The 24,824-nt window shown below is 42.9% G+C and overlaps 1 protein-coding gene across 2 annotated transcripts in view; it reads left to right on the plus strand.

The window, feature by feature from the left end:
* Positions 1–23,960, plus strand: part of arhgap21a (Rho GTPase activating protein 21a) — an 81,169-nt gene extending 57,209 nt beyond the window's left edge. For both annotated transcript variants that reach the window (XM_080050352.1, XM_080050351.1), the window contains 18 exons: positions 2,539–4,492; positions 12,130–12,279; positions 12,384–12,486; positions 12,657–12,693; positions 13,115–13,237; positions 13,826–14,125; positions 15,033–15,097; positions 15,206–15,351; positions 15,590–15,732; positions 15,917–16,075; positions 16,467–16,545; positions 16,665–16,738; positions 16,852–16,941; positions 17,028–17,153; positions 17,258–17,299; positions 17,620–17,725; positions 19,916–19,947; positions 21,037–23,960. In XM_080050352.1, the coding sequence (XP_079906478.1) occupies positions 2,539–4,492; positions 12,130–12,279; positions 12,384–12,486; positions 12,657–12,693; positions 13,115–13,237; positions 13,826–14,125; positions 15,033–15,097; positions 15,206–15,351; positions 15,590–15,732; positions 15,917–16,075; positions 16,467–16,545; positions 16,665–16,738; positions 16,852–16,941; positions 17,028–17,153; positions 17,258–17,299; positions 17,620–17,725; positions 19,916–19,947; positions 21,037–22,704 (5,397 nt within the window). In that variant the 3' untranslated portion in view covers positions 22,705–23,960. The remainder of the gene's footprint in view (positions 1–2,538; positions 4,493–12,129; positions 12,280–12,383; positions 12,487–12,656; positions 12,694–13,114; positions 13,238–13,825; positions 14,126–15,032; positions 15,098–15,205; positions 15,352–15,589; positions 15,733–15,916; positions 16,076–16,466; positions 16,546–16,664; positions 16,739–16,851; positions 16,942–17,027; positions 17,154–17,257; positions 17,300–17,619; positions 17,726–19,915; positions 19,948–21,036) is intronic.
* The last annotated feature ends 864 nt before the right edge of the window (positions 23,961–24,824 follow it).

Consider the following 24,824-nt stretch of genomic DNA (forward strand, 5'->3'; position numbering starts at 1 on the left):
TGAGTACCACACAATAGTCTTTTATTTCAACTGTCTGAATACACAATTTGTCCTGAATGCTTTTCAGTGTGAACTTTTTATCAAGTTTTTTACTCGAAGAAAGAGAGTTCATTGTTTCACTGACAATGCATCAGGTGTCTACAATATAACAAATGATCGCTGCAAAACTCCGACTGAGATAATACCGTCCATATTTTTTGGATAAGGATGAATACAGGAGGCACGTGGTGGTGTGTGTATCTATTTCTGTTTTGTAAATGTGTTCTTCTGTTTGTGTGTTTGATGAGACATTGAGCCCACTCTCTACCAGAGGGAGTGCAGCTGCAGTCAGCTGACTCCTCTCAGCTCACTGTTTACAGGATTGAGTGAGCGAGGACGCAAGCGAGGAAGCCAGCGCAGATCAGGCAAGCGTGCTGTTATGCTCACCCTAAAAAGTGAACATATGATATAGCAGCGTCTAACAGATGCACGAGAGGCTGACAGAGAGGAGTACACAGGCTAGTAGACAGAGAGTGTGTGTTTGTCTGTGTGCGAATTGTGCCACTGCAATGCTGGCGAGACCAGAGGGGTTGAAGTGGGGAGGGGAGGTACCACGTCGAGCAGGTGAGAGTGACAGAGCAAAGGAAAAAAATGCTGAGTATATAGAGGGAGTGAGAGAAAGAGAAAAAACATAATATTGTGTTTTGACAGCAGCCGTGTTGTAGGTTGAAGAAGGCGTGGGGTAAGATGGGGAAATACTGGGGATGATAAGCAACTCAGAAGATATTCAGGTCTAAGAAGGACACCCAACCACTGCTGAAGTTTGCCTCTATTCTTCTTCTTTCTTATTCCTCCACTCCGACTATCCGACTGTGATGGCTCCGCGCAGCGTTCTCACAGCGGGAATGTATTTTTAGACTGTGCTGAAGTGGGAGAAGTTGCCTGTCTCACCTCCATCGATCGCTGTTATACTTCTCATTTCTTAATGCTCTCCTGTTTTCTTCTCTTTATTCCCTTTTTCCTCTCTGCTTGCCATTCTTTAACCTGTGGACTGCAGTTTTCCAGGGATATCACTGCTCTGGTAAGAAGGGAAACTATACTAAATGTTTTCCTTTTAAGTGTTCTTTCCGCATTATTTACATTTCTCATGACATGCCACACCACAGTTTGTATTTCCCCATTGAGAAGCTGGCAAACCCCCTAATTCCTATTCTTTACTTAGGCATATTCATTTTTTTTCTACTTCCTTTAAATAGCAGGCTGAGAGAAAGATGTGTGCGTTGGTCAAACAAGTTCTCTATGTTTAGATGTCAGCAGACCTGAAAGATTTATTTTGCTCTGTACTTTCCGTATTCAGGAAAGTGGCTTCTATTTACAGTATGACTTGGAACAAGAGGGAGGCACCAAGCAGCAGACTCACTGCTGATGCTGTCAGTGCAATTGTAATCTGACACCTCAGGTAGAGTGCTATCGATTAAAGTCCAACACCACAGCTCTCTCCCTTTCATTTTCTCAAGAGCTTGTGTGCTGAAGGGATGAAGGAATATATCGCGTTCATTATGCGTCCAGGAGTTTTCTCCAAAGCCGTCCTTGGGGATCATTTACTCGAAAATACCCAGGCTTATAACTAGCTCAATCTGAGTGTTCCAAGTTTTAACCAAGGACAGCTCTTTAGTTGCTTAAGTGACAGTAGAGTTGTGGAGCCATGCTGACAGAAGTAGCGTTAGCTGCCAACCGCAGGCAGAGGCATCCCCCGTTCATCTTCCCTTCATGCCTCAGGGCGCACTCTCCAGAACCAAAGGTGGGTAAGCCCTTGCCAGCTTAATTCTCACTCCTTGCTCCAGAGGTTTATTTCTGGACTTTCCAGCCTTCTTTTCTCCTTATTTTCCTTTCTGGCATTCCTTTTTTCACACTCTTCCACATCTTTTGCTTTTCAATGCAGTTGATTTGTATCAGCGTGGTATGTTGTAACATTTGTTTGCAGTCTCCTAGGAAAAGATTGAGAAAGAGGAATTGGAAAAATTGTCCTGGAGCACCGTGTGTACTCTTAGCATGCAAATATTTTATTGTTATTAAGGCTGAATCCAGTTGTCTTTCTTTCAATGACAGTTGTCTTAGAGAATCCAGTAACAACTTCTGAATTGCTGATAATCCCATCAGCTCACACAAAGGCTCTTGTCAATGAATAACATTAGAAGATTACCACTCCTTCTTTACCTTTTAAAATTTGAGCAACCACATTGCAGTAGTGCAGTTGAGGTATTTCAGAAACAAAAGACTGTTGCTGTAGCGAGAGTGGTAGAGGAAGATGAAGTCATTAGTGGGATGTGACAGCAAGTTTGTTATCTAAAGATTGCAGACGTTGCCACAATTTTGAGTTGTAGTTTATCAAACAGGACTACAGCACTCCCTTTTCCGTACATGTATTTTAGGAAAGTCTAAAGTCTCCTGTCCCTGATTGGGTGTGATGTTCTCTCGGTTTTTAATGTGATCTGTTTAAGAGCTCCAACCTCTCGGCAAACCATAAGTGACCTAACGATGTCTCATAATCTCTTGCAGGCGTATTCCCAGGATGCATACCTCAAAGGAAATGAGGCGTACAGCGGAAATGCCCAGAACATCCCAGAACCCCCTCCCATATGCTACCCTCGGATAGAAGTGAAGGCTGCTGGCATGGCTCAGTCACCGGAGCCCGCCACAGCCAGTGAGACTCCCCAGGGGAGAATAGCAGAAAAGAGCCATCGGGTGGAAATCCCTGTCCCGCCATCTCCTCCACCCCAACAGACGTCAAAGTCTCAGACAGTGGTGTGTGTCTGTAGCGAGAACGTGAGAACTGTGGCCATGCCTCCTGATCCAGTGGACAGGGGTTTGCGGGAGGCTCGGGCTGGACCCAGCCACAGGACAGAGGAAAACCGGTACAGTCCTTCAGCAGATTCCAGCTCGGCTAGACCCAGACCCCTTATCCCCTCAGTACCTGGGAGTGCACAGTTGCAGTATCCTTCTACCCGTCCTGCAGAAACCCCAGTTTACTCGCCTTCCTCAAGTTCTAGACCTGGCCTAATCTCTCCTGACAAGTTATCTCCACTCGGACGATCCCCCCTCACCCTTGCCTCACCGGAAACTTTCTCCAATGCCATCTCTTCCAGCGCCAACCACTACTCACCCTCTCCCACAGCCCCCTCCACCTCTCCACACCAGAACATTGACTGGAAAAACTACACCACCTATAAGGATTATATTGACGCCAAGAGGCTGCACACGTATGGCTGCCGCACCATCCAGGAGCGCTTGGATAGCTTGCGTGCGGCTGCCAATTCCAGCTCTGCCTACACACAGCAACGTACACCGCCTCCTTCTAGCACAAGTCAAAGAGGGGCACTGGGTTCCCAGGTCAGACGGAGAAGTGCCTCCAATGACCGCACAAGTTGCCTTGGTACTGCAGTGACTCCGTTACGTAGCGCCTCCCAAGAGAGGCTTATAGGTGGAACAGACAGGGCAATATCGATCAGGAATTGGCCTCGGAGTGCTTCCGAGGATGCTCTGCCTTTGTCCACCCCCACAGGAGTCCCCAAAGTTAGGGCACGGTCTTGCGACTACCTGGGACAGCTGCCTGGAGGTGGGGCTGTCTTTGGGGATAGGGCACGGTTGGAGGACAAGATGCTGCTGTGCCAAGGAGAGGAAGCCAGAGCTAGCAGGCAGGGAGCGGGTCAGAGAGCTTTACCTCACCTGAACAGGAGTCTCACTGGAGAGGAGGACGAAGGGCGAGGGAGTAGATTATCTAACTCGCCTTCAGCTGCTCCTGTGTTTACTAAAGGTACGACGGATTCTGTACTAACACCAAGGACAGACGGTCTCATAATGAGACCATCACGTCTACCTGTCAAAAACTCCATCTCAGACTCTGCACCTGCCTTATCCTCCACTAGAACAGACACAGACCCTCTTAAAGACCAAAGAGCTCACTTCCTGGGCAACTATGTGGGCTACCCCTCCCCTCTGCACTTGCCGCTCAGAAGCAGGGCTGACAGTTTGAAAATGGAGGGCCGGTCAGAGGCTGGATTGGCAGTCAGATCCTCCTCTTGCTCTGGCCCCTCCTCTAAACTGCCCATGCAGAAACAACTACAGAGTGTAGTAGTTGCATCTTATTCTGGTTCCTCTACTACTAATGGAGCTGTGGCCCCAATACAAAAAGCCAACACCGCCCCACGGACTAATGGCGGTCTTACAGAGGGCGTAGAAGGACCAGATGCAACAGTCGTTGTCCTTCGAAGGGACAAAAACTCCGGACCTCCCCACGTTCGTCCTCCGTCCTATGTGCTAGCTGTTAATGAAAACCAGAGAGGAACGACTCACAAGTCGCCACCATTGCTGAAGGCAGGCTCTGTAGATGGAGCTATGTGCTGGACGTCTAATGACAGCTTTAGGGAGATGCATCTAAGAAGGCTTGGAGACACGCGACAAAAGTCTGGCTCCGACAACTTGGATGACTCCCTGGATTCAATCCCTTTCATAGGTAAGGTTGCACTTGTCTCTATTCCACCTTCCTTTTTAAAGTAATCCTGTTTCTATAGCAACAGCAGTTAGTGGGTAGTTTTCTGAAGAAAAAATGGCACAGCACGTGTTAATGTGAGTGAAAAATATTTTGGTTATGCATGAAAGTATGGCAGACTCCTGAGCTAATTTGTACCTAATTTACACCATGTCTTTATTGGATATAAAGCATAACATGTTCTGACACATCCAGTTAGGGCTTGGCTTTAAACCTTTACTATTTTTGGAAAGTTGGCTGTCATATTAATCTAACATTTCCTTGTTTGAATCATAAAAAATGTGGAGGCAAATCAGGAGTTTGTATTTTATTAAGCCTTGTACAGCTGCTTGTACTTGACAACAGCACAATACTGATACTTTAAGAAGTTAGGTACATTTTAGAAAAAAAAAGTGTGTCCATATAAACAGTAGATGTAAATGACAAGTTTTTTCATAGGCTGGATAGAATTCCTATTGTGAAATTATATCTGGGGTTTTTCATAACTGTAGCAATCACAAGAAAGAATAACTCTGCTGCAGTTGCAAGAGAAGGCTTGTGCCTGTGTGTTTTTTACACAGCTTGTTGGAGGTGGTAAGGGTAGCTATGCAGTTGCTGCATGCAAGGTGGAACTAGTGGCCTTTTCATGCCTGAACTGGACTATGAGGATCATAGTGTAGCATACTGTATATTCTTTAGTTGCATTACTATCCCATATCAAAATCCACAGTTTAAGTTAGCCTATTTGGTATTTCTGTCCAATATGAGCATAGAAATGGTTGAACTATTGATATATCTTTTTGTGGATGCTTTACAAAGAATCTACAGTAAGCGATTCTCTCTCCATGGGAACCAAGTTAAAAACAAACAACTTGAAGCTCCCTTTTGCTTCAGGAGATGGTGCATTCAATAACAAAAATGAATTGAAAATTAAGCGTAAGCCAGCCCGTTGTTGCCCTTCATATCACACTACAAGGGAATCTATTGTGTCCTAATGTCTTCACTGTGGATCATCAGGAGATATGGTAGGTTTATTTAGCACAGGAAACACCCCAGGAAATGTGTTGCTTGGTTTAAATAGTGTTGTATTGAATAAAAAAGAAAACCTTGTAATGTAATTGAATGTGGTTGTCCCAGGTCAAGAAGGCAAAGTCATTTAAGGCATACAGTTAATTCATTAATCAAATAAGTGCTACAGCAGGACATGTTATATTTGTATTAAATGCTAAAAGAAATTGGTACCTTGTGGTATTTTGAACTCAGGATGACATCGAGACAAGTGTGTGATTTTGTGACAGCGGGGCACTCTACTGCAGGCAAGCATGACGTATTCACACACCACCCTTTGGGATCTGAGTAGGGCAGTAAAGTACTGTCACACAAGTACAGTCTCTCCGACTCAGTACAGTACCCCACCCAGTCCCTGAAATGTCTCATATTTCCCCCAGTATTGTACAGCCAGGGAAACCTAAGAACATGGTCCTAATGGACTGTGACATAACAGAGAAATGAGAGCATTCCTCCAGCAATCTGATTCAATTATATTTCATAGTACAGGCCCAAACAATAAGTGGAACAATTGTTGTACATTAGGTGTCTGCCTAACATTTTGTACTGGTCAGAGAACAATTGGTACTGTTGAAGTACATGGTTAAGGTCACTCCCCCCTCAGAGTGTATTTTTAACAAAGAAAATGTGTTGTAATTGAACAGAGCGCTATATTTACTTGTTCAGTATCGTTTCTTCTTTTCTTTTCGCATCCCTGCCAAAGTTTTGGCTTACTTAACCTAACAAGCTTGAACTCGACCTTGCATCCTAAGTCGTGTCATCATTGTTGACTCATCACCAACCAGTGAGAGCAGCTCTTGTATTTCATCGTGCACCATAACCTGTGGGGGTTAATCATAATCTCTGACAGCACCATTTCACTCTGTATAAACAAACACACCTCTGTTCTCGCTTTTTAGTTATGTATCAGATCTAGATTAGATTTTAGCACTCCTCATAGTTCTTTGTTTGACAATGGTGATGTGCTGTGAAGGGAAAATTAATGATTGGTTTTTGGCGAATGGCGATGGTTGCAGTTTTGTATATGGGAAAAAGATAGACTTTTTGACATCAGTACATAAGCAGCTGGTTCGCTTGGTTAGCTTAGCATAGAGACTTCAAGCAGGGGGAAACAGCTAGCCTGGTTCTGTCCAAAGGTTAATAGAAATGTGCCTACCATCACCTCTGAAACAGGTGATGGTGGACTGTACCTCCATATTTAACTGAAAGAGATGTAAGAAAGGTATCGGTCTAATCATGTACCTTTTAGCTAATAAGCATTTATTTTGTCCAAATTCTGTGTTTGTTTTAAGATGTATGTATGGATATGTATTAACTATTCAAAGGCAAGCCAGTCTTGATGTCTACAGCTGAGGTCTTTGAACTATTGTACGTGTCAGAGATCACTGACTGCCGCTTCTTTCCCAGAAACAGGGCTGGAGGTATACAAACAAGTGATTACATGAAATAGGCATCTCCTTGGCTTGGCAGAAATTAGGTTTGTAGTGTCATGGGAGACGTCTTTGAGGTTTGAGAGGAGAGGCGATTTCACAGCACTTAACTGTACACGACCCACAAGCAGATCAGATGTTTCATATTAAGTTGTGCCGTTGAAAAGTTCAAGATTTGCACCGGTGCATTTGTACTTGGAGGGATTTAATCATGGAGATCTTTTTCCTTTTTGTTCTTTTTCTTTTTGACCTATAATGGTGGTTTTTGTAATGAAGGCAGCGTGAAGGCACTGTGGGCTTTTCATATATAGGTGAGTCAATCTAGGGAAAAAAAAGGCTTAACCCCAAAAAAATTGATACAAAAGGTTTTTCAATGGATTCCAGTAGTATTTGGTGTGCTGAATAACATACTAAAAGTCTACCAAAATCTACCCCCCAGAAAGCCCTCATTTCCAAGATGGCGGCCGAAATGGCGGCGGGGAGCTTGAAATGGCTATATCTCAAATTGAAAAAATGTTGCAAAGGAATTTTCAACTGATTTTGGTACCTCTGGACATGCTTACAAACATACTAAAAATCTAGGAAAATACACCTTCCGGAAAGGCTTCATTTTCAAGATGGCGTCCAAAATGGTGGCTGGCCAAGCTTAAAATGGCTATATATCTCAATAGAAAAATATTATTCAAATGATTTTTCACTTGATTCTGGTACCTGCAAATATGCTTATGACCATACTAACAATCTAGGAAAATATACCTCCCAGAAAGGCTTCATTTTCATAATGGTGTCCAAAATGGCGGCCGGGAGCGTAGAATGGCTATATCTCAAATGGAAAATGTTACAAAAGAATGTTTCAACTGATTCTGGTACCTCTATACATTAAGAAAGTGCGACAAATCTAGGTAAATATAACTGCTAGAAAGGCGTCATTTTCAAAATGACTGCCTGATGGTATAGGGGAGGGCTGGGCGATTAATTGAAATTCAATTTCGATTACGATTTTGGCGTCCCTCGATCATGAAAACAAGATAATCGTAATAAATTGATTATTGTGTCGCACGCCGTGTCTTGTGTGGTAAATGCAGCGAACCCTTCTGTGCCCCCACCCAAACACTTTCGCTTTCAGCGATTGCAATGCAATGGTTTATTCAGCATAAAGTTAAAGTACTCGCCCAAGACTGATGTTAAATCGAAACACAAAAGCCTTGCGTGAGCGAAATAGCGAGTTGCCAGTTGAAACTCCGTGACGGTGGGTAACGGTGTCATTCACAGTGACACCTCGCCAGTGTGAGCCGCCGCACAGAAAAGCCCTGTGGCTTTACGGCTAAAATGAACCGGGGATATCCTGCCCGTTAACGTTGTTGATGTGGAAGGCTTCAGCTCAGATCTTGTCATCGAGACGACATTGATGAGGTCATTGAAGACGCATGGAAGTGGAATGACTGACAATCAGAGAGCCCTTTGGACCATGTCAAAGTGCATAACATCACAGTACAACACCGCAATGCAGGAGTTCACAAACCAGACATACACAACATCAGAACAGCACAAGGACTCAACAGAGGCAAGGATGAAAAGGGATGCTGCTGACCTGGAGAAGATCACTTCAAAACTTGCTATATGGTCACCTTTCTCTCCAGACTCTTCTTTAAGGAATGTTGTTACAGGTGTTGTTGCTGAGGACGGAGTGAACGTGCATGATTATGACTCTGTTGGACGCAATATCATGCACAAAATGATTGGACAGCCTGCATTCACGTTCTCATTTAGTAGAAAGGATAAAGCCATAACCCTTGGACAAAAATCGTCTATCAAGGTTGCTCCTGATCGAACAATTGATTTTGCACTTCTTTTTCAACGTTTCCTGATTGTCTCCCAAACTGGAGAGCTATCATTGGAGGAGGTTATGCGTTACGAACTCAGTCCTTTCCCTCCTGCCCTCTTTGAAGCTGGAAACATCTTCCGCAAGGCTGATAAACCACAACTTGCGCACGCAATCTGTGATCATGCAAGTGATGCAATCCTAGATTCTGTACCAGAAACAGATCATTATGTTCTTGATGGAGGTTCACTCCTTCACCGAATACCATGGAAGCACGGACAAAGCTATAGTAAAATTGTGCAGTCATATGCAGACTTCACCATCCAACATTATGGCTCAGCTACAACCATTGTGTTCGATGGCTATGGGGATGGGCCATCCATTAAAGACAACACACATCAAAGAAGAGGAAACAATATTCATCCCATTGTCAACTTCACTGCTGAGACAGAGTTCTCAGGTAAGAAGGAGGAGTTCATGTCAAGAGATCTGAATAAACAAAGGCTGATCCAAATGATAAGCGATGAACTGAAAGAAAGGGGTTGCACTGTGGTCAATTCAATTGGAGATGCTGATGTAGACATCGTAAGGGCCGCAGTGGAATCATCTCTTCTTCACACCACTACGCTGATTGGAGAAGATACAGATCTCCTTGTCTTACTACTTCACTATGCACAGAGAGATAGTAAGGGCGTATATTTCAGATCAGACAAGTCAAAAGCTGATGGCAGTTTTAAAGTGTATGCCGTAAACCATTTAAAAGAAGTACTTGGACATGATGTGTGTTCTCAGTTGATGTTCATCCATGCTCTCACTGGCTGTGACACAACTTCTCGTATCTTCGGGGTTTGCAAAAAGACTGCTTTCCAGAAGCTTGTAAAAGGGGATCCCGTCCTTCGATCTTGTGCCAATGCATTCATTGTCCCAAACCAGACCACAGAGGTGATTGATGACCTTGGGTGCCAAGTAATGGCTGTCCTCTTTGGTGGAAAGTGCACAGATTCCCTTGCAGCAATGCGATATAACATTTTCAGCAAGAAGGTTGTCTCAGCTTCATCAACTGTAACGCCTGAACGTCTGCCACCAACTGAATCGTAGAGCGTACTACCAGGTCATGGTCTGGATGGGAACAGAAGATGGTATGGATGCCCTGAACTGGGGGTGGAGCCTGCAGGACAATAGATTTGTCCCACTCATGTCAACAACGAATGTTGCTCCAGACAGTCTCTTGAAGGTCATTCATTGTAACTGTACCACTGCCTGCAAGACACTCCGCTGTTCTTGCAGAAAATATGGACTACCTTGTACTACTGTCTGTGGACCATGTCAACTTAAGGAATGTGACAATCCACTTAACAAGTTTCTTCCAGAGGAGCCCGAAGATGATGATGAATAAAGACCACAATAAGTGTGGCATTTATGTTATTCAACAACAACACCACCTTTCTAGTTTGAATAGTAACCAATTTGAACCATTTAACCAATGTAAGCTTACAGGCAGTCATTTTGAAAATGATGCCTTTCTAGCAGTTATATTTACCTAGATTTGTCGCACTTTATTAGTGTATAGAGGTACCAGAATCAGTTGACATTCTTTTGTAACATTTTCCATTTGAGATATAGCCATTCTACGCTCCCGGCCGCCATTTTGGACGCCATTATGAAAATGAAGCCTTTCTGGGAGGTATATTTTCCTAGATTGTTAGTATGTTCATAAGCATATTTTGCAGGTACCAGAATCAAGTTAAAAATCATTCGAATAATCTTTTTCTATTGAGATATATAGCCATTTTAAGCTTGGCCGGCCACCATTTTGGACGCCATCTTGAAAATTAAGCCTTTCCGGAAGGTGTATTTTCCTAGATTTTTAGTATGTTTGTAAGCATGTCCAGAGGTACCAAAATCAGTTGAAAATTCCTTTGCAACAGTTTTTCAATTTGAGATATAGCCATTTCAAGCTCCCTGCCGCCATTTCGGCCGCCATCTTGGAAATGAGGGCTTTCTGGGGGGTAGATTTTGGTAGACTTTTAGTATGTTATTCAGCACACCAAATACTACTGGAATCCATTGAAAAACCTTTTGTATCAATTTTTTTGGGGTTAAGCCCTTTTTTTTCCTAGATTGACTCACCTAATAGCTAAAAGGCATCACACAACAACAACCAGCATGAAGTGCAGTGTTGAGCAATGTTGCTTTTGCTCTCCTTTATTCTCAAGAGTTACTTAGCTAAAACCCCTACTGTTGGTAGAGCAGCATTTGGTTTTTACAGACCTAGATATGATTCATTCCCAAAGCTGTTTGTTCATCATATGCGTCTCCTAATTTGCTTTTAGGGCCGGCCATCCTGCTGATATTGCGTATCAGATGTATGACACAGCCTTGTCTGTGATGATGCAATGTTAGCCGACTAACCTTCATATGCATTTCAAAAGGGGAAGGCGTGTACCTGCTGACTGCGTCTCTGTCTGCATCACTTTGCCTTAGCTCCATGCGCCCTTATCACAGTGCTTTATTACCGTCTGCTGAAATGTTTATTCAAGCAGAGATAGCCAAGGTGAATAAGACATTGTTGTTGGATGATTTCATTTATGACTTTTCCTGTTGCAGACAACAGCTGATTTTTTTTTCAGCTGCAGAGTTCAGTCAGAGTTTAATACTGAATAACTTCTCATTTTATAGTATTGTACACTATTTGTAATGAATAGTTGCTGTTGCTACACCTACACCATTAAGCTGTATGTTCTCTAGTTGCAATGATAATTTTGTTTTCAAATATTGTAATAATTGAAGTATTTTTAGTAGACAAAAGCAGGTGCATCATTTAGACCCTGTGACCGATGATTTCCCTGGCTAAAATGAAGACTGTCACTGACAGATTTTTTAATCAGCATGAACGGTTAGATACAGTAGCTACCTAATTAAGCTAATGGTAGCTCCATGAGTAGGTCATAAAAGCTGCCTTTGGCTGACCGTTTTATGGGTTCTTCTCAAAGGGATCTTGTATAGAGAGTTATTATACTCATATACTAATAGAAAGTGCGGAAGGATTAAAGTTCACGTTAGGTTATAAAAAGACGGCACCTTTCAATCTCTTTAAATAGTGACATTATCACTGAGTTGTACTATCCACATGCACATTGCTTCAACGTGGAGCAATCCAAAGCTTGACAGGCATGCCGTGCCTAGCTGAGTTATGATTGGACATCACTGCTTGGGGGAGGGTCTTAGCTAATGTCCACTTCCAACCTAAAATGCTCAGTAATTTCTTATATAGCTAAATTCCTCTTGTTTATTTCCTCCAGATGAACCATCTAGTCCCAGTATTGACCCGGACAGTGAACGCATTCCCGCCTCTGCTGTGATATCCAGCACGCCCATCATCATCACCACCGTCCCACCCAGCCCACCGTCTCCGTCCCCTCTCATTCGACGACACCTGTCACATGACCAAGGTATGTTCGCGGCAAAGCAATACAATTAGGCCTATGGCAGTTACCGCACTTGACACTAGAGGTGATGAACGGTTATAAATAATGGTTTGACCCTTTCTTAATAGATTCTATCCGTCTCACAATTATTGAGTCAGATTCTGGATCTAAAAACGAGCGGTCCAAGTCGTGTGACGAAGGCCTGGATAACTACCGGGAAGAGAGCAGAGGGTGAGTTACATCAACTACAGTGACAATAATGCTTTAAAAACAGCAGGCACACTATGCTTTTGAACGGGGAACATTTAAAGAATTACAGTGTCTGTAGTTTTTTCAGATGGCCACATACCAAAAAAAACGTCAGTTATATTTCATTCAATATTGTTTTCTCTTGTATGTAGGAGGTCCTTAATACCTGGTCTGAAAGGTCTCAGGAAGGTGAGTCCAATCCACATTCATATTATCCATTACCTCATTTGAAGTCAGTAATATATTGAGGTAGTGACCTCATTTACAATATAGCTGAGTGAAATATCAAACATGAGTTTGCATATCCTGCCTGAAAGTTTATCAGTATAATTAGCTCAAAAGATAAAACTTGACTCCCTTTGAAATGTGAATATATTATGGAAATAAGAGTAGGCTGCAAAAGCATCATCACACGTTGCTGCTGAATAATTGATTCAGAAGGATGTAGGAATCTATTCCTATGAAAACTGTTGTTCACGCTGATGATCACTTTACCCTCCTAGATTTTCACAACTGCTCTGGGGGTTTTAAGTTAGAACTTAACATATTTTGATCACAAACATCAAAAAAGTGTTTTGTGGGCTTCATGTTATTGTCTCATCCGTCACAGGCTGCTGTGGACAGGTCATCTGAAGACTCGGGGTCCAGGAGGGATTCGTCATCAGATATCTTCTGTGACGCCACCAAGGAGGGTCTTCTGCATTTCAAACAGCTTAACACAGACAAGGGAAAGGTATGTGTATATTGTACTTTGCATCCAGACAGCAGGAAACATGGGAAATAATATTGTCACGACAATAATAACTTGCGTCATTGAAACCACACTCCATGTTTTTTTTGTTTCTGTTTATCTACTTGTTCTTCTTTTCATTACGGCCATGTTACCATATTTACCCATACCGCCATCTTACAACAAAACTAGTGTAGTTTATCTACTTCAACCACTTGATGGAAATGCACCTAATTCGCATTTGTTATTTTTTTTATTTTTTTATTTTTTTTTGGAACTTTCAAAATATTTGCTTCACATTTAGATAGAAACCTACTGACACAGAAAGCAGAGTGCAAGACTTCAAACATTATGTGACCTACTGTATCATTTGGTATATAAATAGAAGCAGTGGCTGCCCTTGTTTCCAGAATATATCTTTGTCTGACTTTGACCTCCTTTTGTGTTGTCTTATATTGTCTCCAAACTTGTCCCTGAGGCGGTGATTATGTATAATGATGCCAACAATAGGAGCATTTGCAGAAAGATTACAGTCTTAAACCCTCCATTTTGCTTTAAACTCTTCCCTTTCTCTTGACCCATATTCTGCAGCGTGGTGGAGGGGGAATGCGGCCGTGGAAACAGATGTACGGCGTGTTGAGAGGCCCCTACCTCTGCCTTTACAAAGACAAAAAGGCGGGACAAGCTCACGCCAACTGCCAAGCGGATGACGAGCCCCTGCCAATCAGCATCAAGGCCTGTTTGATTGACATCTCGTACAGCGACACAAAGCGTAAGAACGTTCTGCGGCTCACCACGTCGGACTGCGAGTACCTGTTCCAAGCTGAGGACAGAGAGGACATGCTGGCCTGGATCAGAGTCATACAGGAGAACAGCAACCTGGATGAGGAGGTGAGAGTCAGGCATTCAAACTGTTCAGGCAGCTAAGACACTGGGCCTTATCCAATAACCACTTAACAAAAGACATATTTGACTTAAGAACTGCCTTCATCTTGATGTTTCTGATTAATAATAAAATGTAAAGATGCTGAAATCATAAAAATAAATAACTTAAACAACTAGTGCTGTCCAAGAATTGGATCTGCCTGTTCAATACAGAGATTCGACTATTCACAATATTATTTGGCAATCAGAAAAGTGAAAAAACTGTGAAAAGGTGAGTTATTGGAAAACGCCCTGGAGCGAGGAGATATTTGAAAACTCTCTTTTTGTCTTTATGTATTCATGTTATGGTAGCTTGTACTGTACATCTAGTATTTCTCACTCAGACACTAGCTGCCTAAGGGTCTTTATGCAGGTCACTGTCCAGGTGAACATCCTCTGTTATAACATCTGTGACAGTGTGTCATGACCTACTTCATAACTGTCCTTTTGTCCTGCAGTGACAGTCACACCCTCTTTGCCTCCTTCGATCTAAGTCATGGCCTACTTTACTTTAGAAGACCTTTGTTGTTGTTGTTGTTGTTGTTTTAGCATCAAATTAGCATGAGCACCAAATGAGATTATATATTGGATATTACTATGTATGCTCACCTCTCTACATCTTGAAAAAGTTAGGTCCCCCCCTGACCCCTTTTGAAATTTAAGCCAGCCTCTTTTTAGGACCCAACCCCACTGTCCCAAATGTGGCATTCCAATGGTCTTACCTGTGTCACCTGATAGCAGCAGCTTATGTAAAGATCCCTTATGGCCTTTAATGCTGGCTGTGAATGGAAAGTGTTACACCTGATGCCTTAAAATCTTAACCATCACCTATTGTCTCCTCTGTCCCCTTTCCTTCCGTTCTTTCTTTTTTTAGAACGCGGCCTTCACCAGCCATGACCTCATCAGTAGAAAGATCACACAGTACAACACCTTGATGAGGTAAGAAGGGGTTGAGTAGGAGGGAGGTGACTTCACACAAACAGCGCTGGATAAGTTTGAAAAGCTCATTTTGTGTGCATTTTTTTTTTACATCCATTTCTTCCCCAGTCCGACGGGAAGCAAGACGGAGCCGTCGCCCAAACCTTCACGTGGGTCACTAAGACAGACACTGCTGGGCGGTAAAGGAGAGACCAAAGCAACAAGTCCAAACTCACCAAAACCACCAGACCAGGAGAGGAAGAACATGCACAAAGGTACAAAAATAGAATATTAATTTCTTTGATGGTCACTTTAATACTTCGATAGACACCTTCAAATACACCGAACAGAATTTTATAGCCCTACTTTTTTACTGTTCTGTTTGTTTTTAATCACTGTTGGAATTGCACTGCCATGAAGAAACACTATTTCATTCTTCACTGCACACAGGTCTGCTGTATGGTTAGAATGATAATAAAGCTCTTAATCTTGAATGTCATACTGTCATTGCAGATGACACCAGCCCTCCCAAGGATAAAGGGACGTGGAGGAAAGGCATCCCGGGGCTGATGAGGAAACCCTTTGAGAAGAAGCCGTCTGTTGGAGTCACGTTTGGAGTGAGGCTGGATGACTGTCCTCCCGCTCACAACAACAAGGTCTGTGCTAAATAAAACATCAACAAGAGTGAAAACATAATAATTAAGTATACTTATAGTAATATTTCAGGATTTTAATGGATGTTACTGTTGTGCTTCTTCTGTTATTTGCTCTTCAATATGCCTATTGTATCCTCATAGCAACAGCATTGCAAAGTACTGACAACATGTCTGTGTCTTGTAGTTTGTGCCTCTGATAGTGGAGGTCTGCTGTAACCTGGTGGAGGAGCGAGGGCTGGAGTACACTGGAATCTACAGAGTCCCGGGAAACAACGCCGCCATCTCCAACATGCAGGAGGAGCTCAACAACAAGGGCATGAACGATATCGATATCCAGGACGATGTGAGTGTGTCTCTATCGATCGCTGGTGCTTTAATTAGACTCTCCTTGGAGTCTCACATTCTACAGTGCTGTCCTTCATGTGCTTGGGACAAATCAAGAGGCAATGCTATCTATATGTGCACACAGAACAACTTTGAAGCTACGTGTAAGCTATGTGTTCTAACATTTTCCATACTTAATACTAAATAATTCAATAAATGCATTGCAAGTCACAGGAGAAGCTTGCATTTCTAGACTTTTATTATTATTATTATTATTATTATTATTATTATTATTATTATTATTATTATTATTATTATTATATTAATACGTAAATAATTAGATAGTAGTGAAAGTGGATGTGACAGCATACATACTCTTACCCTATATTCCCATATCTCATGTTTATCAGAAATGGAGGGACCTCAATGTGATCAGCAGTTTACTGAAGTCCTTCTTCCGTAAACTTCCAGAGCCCTTGTTCACCAATGGTAGGTTGCTTCTTTCAAAGAGTGTTCATGCCACCTAGTGGCCAATAACAAAAACTACAAAGCACGAGTGTTTTACCTTTTACTCACTCTTTTCCTAAACTTTCCATTGCTACCTGCAGATAGGTACGCAGATTTTATAGATGCCAACAGAACAGTGGACCCATTGGAGAGACTCAAAGTGATCAAGACGCTGGTGAGTTACTTTGGCAATTCATTTGATCAATTATTTGAATTGTATATTATTTTTATTATTCTAAGATCTCCATTTTCGGTATAAAGTCTCCTGTTTTCTATATTTACTTCCAGCTTCATGAGTTGCCAGATCATCACTACGAGACCCTCAAGTTCCTCTCAGCTCACCTCAGAACTGTGGCTGAAAACTCAGACAAGAATAAGGTGTGCGACTTAGAAACGTCTTCATTTAGTTTTTATTAGAGAATTTCCAAGTGTGTAAAATTAAAAGTATGTTTCCTGTTTGTTAGATGGAACCGAGGAACCTGGCCATCGTGTTCGGTCCGACTCTGGTGCGCACCACCGAGGACAACATGACCCACATGGTGACACACATGCCAGACCAGTACAGGATAGTGGAGACCCTCATCCAGAATGTAAGCAGGAGATCTTTAGCTAACTATTAAATGGTATTATCAAACCAAATTTCACATGTAAAACAGAGACACTTGATTTGTAACACTCTATTTCTTTCCTCTAGTACCACTGGTTTTTCACAGAAGATGGAAACGGAGAGCCAGTGGTGGGTACAGGCGTCACTGCCATTCAATTATTTTCTTCAAACTCTGTTTTTCTCTTAAGGATTGACTTAAATTTCCAATTCAATGTATTTTTTTTTCTTTCTTTTTTTCCTAAATGGGATAATATTTGGCAAGTGAGTATGCAAATACAAAAACAATTCATTCACACTCAAAAAAAAATATCTCCCAACATACCTCCCAACAAACTTCCTTTATTGGTTTTAAACACAGCCAGTACTGTGTTCTAGCTTTGAGGACTTGAAATGACTCTTAAACGTCCTTGTGAATCTGGTCCTAACTGTATCACCTCTGACCCTTTCAGACGGTGTCTCAGGAGGTGAGTGCAGTGGAGTCGCAGCCTGTCCCAAACATCGATCACCTGCTCACCAACATTGGCCGAACGACCGCATCGCAGGGTGAAGTATCAGGTAACACCATGCCTTTGGAAAACCAACTCCTTGGTGGGTTAACCTTTCTCTACCCTTTCTCTGCTCTGGCCCGAGAGGGACCCCTGTTGTAAACTAACAAGTAACAAATGTTGATGATTAATGCTGCTTCTTCCCTTAAGACCAAGCTTTTTCCCTTTTCTGCTTCTTTGGCTGTTGCCACTAGATAGAAATGTCTATGGCTAACCGAGAGTCCAAAATGCCTGTGCGGGTTTCAGTGGGCAATTTACTTGCATCACGTAAAGTAGAGAGGATGCAATAAATTGTCGCGCTTCTTCATTTGCCTTTAAACACTTGGGAGATTTCGAAGTTTTTTCCTTTTTTGAATCTTCCCTCTACCCGTTCTGACCTCGTTTTACCTTGTGAAACTCTCCCTTACCCTCCTATATCCTGCCTACTGTTGCACTTATACGGCATGTTGTAATACCACATCACGAATAGATATTTTTACAGTGAAAGGCGACCTCTGATTCCTCTTGTCTCTAGTGAGGCTCTGTCGGGTGTCCTAAAGGCTTTCCCAGCATTCACACATACTGATCTTGACACAGGCCAAGTGGGCGGAGTCTATCACACCATGATGTCACTGATGGACTCTATAGTGTCCGTGATGGACAGCTGGGACTGTAGGAAGAAGGAGGATTGTTGCCCCCACTGTAGCTGCTTAGTCTGCCGGAACCCGCGGCTCTTATAAAACGCAAGAAAATGCCAAAGAGAAACGAAACGGAGAAAAAACACAAACAAATAAAGAAACCGTGATGGATAAAAAACTGGGAATGGAAGCAGCAGGCTACACGGTACTGTGCAGTGTCCGGTGTTGTGGGTATTTTCTGTCAGAGTGTACCTAACACAGACCGGTGCTACTGTCTGAAAGGCTCTCCGCTGTCTCTCCTCAATGTCTCGCAAGCTTGCCAACAGGAGAGATAGCATGGTATGGTTTCTACGTTACCAAGTCAGTGTGCACTTGCATATCGTGCCTTCATCCGTATTGTAAAGGGGAGTGTATAGGGGGGCTTGGCTATGTCACACAAAACAAACAAAAAACTAAATTGTAAGCTAGAAGAAATAAAGGATGATAGAAAAAGTTGTGATTTTACAGAGCATGTGAGGACTGATTGTAGCTTTTCCTTGCTGACACATTGTTTCTCATGTAGTGTCCCCTCTGTTCATATAGCTAGCCCCTCTGTGACCCCCCTGTCACTTCTCTCTATATTGGTTTCCCTCATGATCATATCCGTGTCAGTGTTGTTGTCATGGCAGCTCACCTTACATCGCTTCATCAGTTCAGAGAAACGTATTGTCAAAATCAGGAAATCAAGAATTTATCTGTGAAGCACCGTACCCCAATATTTTGGGGGTAGTATACAATGTTTACTTTAAGCTGACATTCAATGTCCAGACGGATACATCATCTCGTTGACATCTTTGAGATAGTAAATTAACTACATTAAAATTGATTAGATTTGTTTTTGTTTTTATTTAGGCTGCTTGTGGTTCCACACAAATCAATTATTATTATTTTTTTAATGTTGTGAACCACTGGTTAAGGGCTAATCCAACATAACCGCAACTGAATGTGTTACAAAAACACATTTTATAGAGTAACTTTCAAAGTAAGAGAAGGAAAAATATATTATTATGGTATCTAGACCTGAAAATAAAATTCTAGTTGTGGATTTAGATGTTTATCAATGATTGTTGCGATAGGGTTCATGCCTGCATTCCCAGATCTTACCCCTTTCACTTCACAAACTCAATCGCCATCCTGGTGTTGCATGGCCCATAATCCGCCTTGCTGTCCTGCTGCTGGTTCATGTACTTGTTGTGTTTGTTGCTGAAGTTGCACTCAGTATCACTAAGAAACTTGAGATTGACTCGATGTTCGACTGTGTGTCGGAGTTGGAGAAAGAACTTCACATGTTGTGGAGCTGAGTGTAACGTAGTGCTCATCTGTCTTGTGTGTGAAGCATGGCCCATCGTCTGCTAACATCTGTACTCACTTGTCATTCGTCTTGCCTCTTCTGTGTTGTTCACTCCACATAATCCTCATCAACATTGTTATTCTTCTCCTTTATTTCTCCCTGATTCATTTTCCCATGTTGCATCTCTTCCATGTGTTTGTCAGCGTTATTAAACCATCTAACATGTCCTCTCTCTTCTCTCTTTCATCCACAGATTCAGCGAATAGTGATTCGGCTAAATCAAAGGTGAGTGTGTGTATCCGGTGTTCACGCTCTCAGGCCAGTGGTAGTGTAGGATGACAGGAGGTAGGTGAAGAGCAAGAGAGATCCCCTCCACCTCAAGTCTATATCAGCATTAAATAAACAAACCGCAACCTTCGCTAGTGGCCAGCATATAAACAACTTTTCTGTTGTAAATTTCACAATAACATTTTGCCTTTAACTTGACTATTTTGCCTGTATATCCGATGCATCATTGGTTGTTTTCACTTGAAGGCTCAGTCGATGTGATACAACCACTGCTGTACAGAGGATTGTGGTTTGCCAAAAGAGAATGCTGCTTTGCAGAGTAAAAATTGCGACCGAATGTAGTAGGGCAACCGGGTATTTTGGCATACTGCATTTGACCGGGTATTGGGACATCCTAAATATTTTTCTGTAATACTAAATAGCAGGTAGGTATGGGTATTGAACCGCAGTTTTTTTGCAATGAGTAGCCAAAATAGACAAAACCTTCACTAGAACCTCCTTTGATAAGATTTCTGCTTCATGACACATTGAGCTTATAATGCAGTTGCTAGTTCCATCACTGCACTGCTGTCATGTGGCTGCTTTCCTGGAGCTTTTATGCCGACCGTACCGGCACTCAGGCTTATTGCTACTGCTTCTCCTGCTTCTGCTTTAAAGGTCGGCATGGAAACAAACCAACAATGTTCTCCCTGTTAACGACGCCTGTTAATATTCCTCTCTCTCTGTCCACTTCTCTGTATTGTGTTGCTTCATGGGAGCAGGTGAAGTACAGGTTTTAGTTTCCAGACAGGGGTGAAGGGTTTGGGTTCTCTTTGACTTGCTTCTCAGGGTTCTAGCGCATCCGTCTAAAGTCTTGAAAGGCATTGAATTAGTTGAAAAGAGTAATAAAACATCAAAGTTAAGTAACGGATGTGTTTTTTGTTTTTTTTTAAGATTGCTCTTTTATTTCATTATAAGAGACTTTAAAAACGATTTACACAGTCTTAAATATAACTTGCCTTAAGCTATAAGAACCCTGGCTTCTTCTTTATATTTTAACTTCAGAAACACTCATTGTGGCTTCCTCTTCTCCCCTCTGTTGCGCAGGGTTCCTGGGGCTCAGGGAAGGACCAGTGCAGCCGCGAGCTCCTGGTCTCCTCCATCTTTGCTGCAGCCAGCCGCAAGCGAAAGAAGTCAAAGGAGAAGCCGCATCCTAGCAGCTCCGACGACGACCTGGACGCTGTCTTCCCCAAGAAGGAAATCCCTTCTGGGGCCAAGCCCAACCACCAGACCACCGAGGCCCAGAGTGCCACTCGCCCCAGCCCCAACGCCAAGCCGCCTGTACGGGCAGAGGAACGCAAAGAGAACGGTAAAACTGTGGAGCTCAATGCGAAAGCCAAGAGAGAGCATCGGAACTCCTTATTCCTGAAGGAGAAGACTCCGCCCAGAAACCCCTCGCCTTCCCAGTCCCCCAAAATCTTCCAAACGGCTCCCAAGTCCTCTTTGTCAGATCCCCCGTCCCAACTGGATGAAAACACCTCCGACTTAGGGACCAGCTCTGGAGCGTCCGTGCCGCGATCAAGACCCAAAAAGTGGACTTCAGGAGCGGCCCCCGATCTTGCTACAGGAGCATGTGTGGGACTGGTATCAGGTTTGGGAGCTTCCGCTGGTGCTGAAGTGAGCTCCATCACCTCTGACTACTCCACCACTTCTTCCATCACCTTCTTAACCGGAGCGGACTCCAGCGCGCTCAGCCCAGAGCTGCAGTGCGGCGAGGAGGCCGACGACGAACGCAGCGAGCTCATCAGTGAGGGACGGCCCATGGAGACAGACAGTGAGAACGACTTCCCCGTGTTCGCGCCGGGCGGAGGCAGCAGCCAGTCTACGCCCTGTCCCGAACATAGGCTGGAGAAGACAGAATTGAGAATAGGGGGAGCAGTGGAGGGGAATGCCGGCACGCCAAAAATGGAAGCGCGGCGTCTTTTCCCATCGCATAGAATGATAGAATGTGACACCCTTTCAAGGAGATGGTCGCTGAGGCAGAAAACTGACAGCGAATCGTCGGTGGAGGGTGTGTCTGGGAGCGGGGAGCGTAGTAGTGAGGGCAGAGCGGAGTCTTCGACGCGGCTATCTCGAGTTCTAGAGGTCATGAAGAAAGGCCGGTCCACCAGCAGCCTCAGCTCGTCCTCACGCAGCGAGTCGGAGCGTCCTCCAGAACCAGCCTGGCACCTCAAGATCACAGAGCGACTCAAATTCAGAATACGCACGTCCGCCGACGACATGTTCACCACCCAGAAGAACCGAGCTCCAGAGGCCCGCGGGAGCAAGAAGAAGAACATCCGCCGGAGGCACACCATGGGCGGGCAGAGGGACTTTGCGGAGCTGGCGGTTATAAATGACTGGAGGGAGCAGGGCGGGGTGGACCAGGAGGCAGATCTGTCTGTTTTCGACCGACTCAAACCTAAGTGTTCCTCTCAGGACTTCTCCATCCGGGACTGGATCACCAGAGAGCGCTGCAGAGGCTCTGATTCCAGTGTCGAGGTCGCGCCCAAAGCAGTTCCCGAGGACGATCCCACGGAAGCCCAAGAAGTAGCTCCCGAACGCCCCCCACCTTCTGTGTCCACCCCAGGGGCGCAGCAACCACCGCTAGCAGGGGAGCACGTCAACGGTAGCGGGCCGCAGGGCAAAAACAAAGCCAGCCTCGGGTCGGACGCTCACCCTCACAAACTGTCTGGAGCACAGGTGGTCCGCTCACGGTTCTACCAGTATCTGTGAAACGGTTACAAGCAAAAGTGGGTGGTCTTGTCTGGTGTGTTTGGGCAGAGAGGAATGAATGCGGAAAAATGTACGAATGTGGGTTATTTTTAGCTGAAGGTTACTGCACAATATTTTTTCTACAAAGTATACTTTATGTATCTACTGTACATACTGTGTATAGGCTTTACCGGAATAATTCTGAAGAGATGTTTATGTGTGTTATTCCACTGACCTTGTTGGCCATACTGGAAACGGACGTGGAACAAACTCGGATTTCCTCCTGTGAGATCGAACCCTTACTAATGCAAGGATGTGACTTTGCTGTTGATCCGTGGCGTCAATCGGACAGAAATGGACTCTGTGGATTGTTACACAGCACTAATGAAGAGGGGTCAAGTTGACTATTAGGGAAGAACGCAGGAGGAAGCCTTTTTAAAGGAATCATGGTTCAGTTCTTCCTATTATAAAGCGGTATGAAGAATGTATTACTCTCTTTGGACTAACACTAGTTGCTTGTGACAATATTGTCATTTTCAAAACAATATGTATGTGTTTTTTTTTGCCTGTACTTGAAGTATGTGGATGTAACTGAGGGCTGCTTTCTGAGCTGGGTGCTGTGGGAAGTTAGTTTTTTCACAGTACAGTCACAACGGCCAGATATTAGCTTGAGGGACTGGAAGATTATTATAGTTTTATCAAATAAAAACGGAAAACAAAAACAGTAATGAAATGCTGATACTATAGTATTTAATGCTTGGTACAGTAGTTTTTATTTCCAAAACTTTGTCCAGTTATATAAAAAAAATAAGTTTTTACATATGTGCGAATTGTTTTTATCTCAAAAAGAAAAAGTGCCTCTGTATTGTTTTGTTGTTTTTCCTAAAACAGTTTTTACCAACAGTTGTCAAGACGAAAAGAAACATTTTAAAAACATTTTTAAAAGTGAATAACCTCACAGGCATTCCAGAGATCTTCTTTTTCGTTTCCTGTTTTCAGTTTAACTCCCAGCGACATTGGAGCATTCAATTTGTATGTCAGATGCTATGTTTCATTATGGTTTTGTGTATTTTGTCCCTGTTTTTCTGTATTTTACAAGTGCATTAAAATGCATGGGCGCTTAAAACCTGGGAGAAGAAAAACCAACAAATTCTCAAATCTTTAAAACTGCATGAGACAATGTTTTCTGAACGGTGAACATCTCGTCTGTGTACAGCGAAACATGGGCGCAACGTCCCTCCCTCAACAAACACTGGAAATAAATAATCTTTATTAGATCCGTGTGTCTGTTTGGTCTCATTGTGTTATACCTTGGACAGAATAAAATACACTTAATTTTGAATCTTTGACAAAGTATGTATGCTTACACAACAGTATATTGCATCAATTATACAAGAAAAATTAATTTGAGTTGGCATCAGAATAAAAGGAGTTGCAATGCTAAACAAGAACAGATGAAATTGTATGAATACGCCTTGATGTGTCGTGTCCTGCATGTTTGTGTATGTGGAGGTTCAATGACAGAGGAAAGACTTGCACTGAGAGCAGATTTGGATTTTTAGCTTTAACTATCTATATGGGGAAACAATACATTTCCAGATTTACATTTCCTCTTACAAAATCATATTCCTGACTTTGAAACAGCTCTTCGATCACCATGCTGATTGACACAATTTTACAGTTATGTGATTGAAATACATGTGGGGAAAAAATCGAATCTTTAACTGGTTACTTGGACAGTGTCATTACCCTATGAAGATTCTTTTTTTAAAGTTTTTATTTATAAAGGGTCATACTAAATAATCAGAATGGTATTGAACAAACTACAAAACAATTCTAACATACAAATGATTTCAAGTCGCCACTGCCTGTCTAGAATTAGACTTTGGCGCCATCTAGTTGTCATTGAGAAGACCACCGTGGTAGATAGGGATGTACTCCAGCAATTGTAATAATATTAAGTTATTAAACGAGTTGATATCATTTAAATAATTTAACAACGTTCTTTACATTGGGGGACACCATTTTTTTTTAACAGAAAATCTAAGTCCTCCCAAGAAAACTTCATAAAATGCCGAAAAAATATTAAATGATAACTCTCACGGCAGCCTCAGCATTGTCCCAATGTGGGAATTAGCAGG

This window comes from Ammodytes marinus, assembly GCF_949987685.1.
Source record: "Ammodytes marinus genome assembly, chromosome: 21".
Taxonomy (NCBI): domain Eukaryota; kingdom Metazoa; phylum Chordata; class Actinopteri; order Uranoscopiformes; family Ammodytidae; genus Ammodytes; species Ammodytes marinus.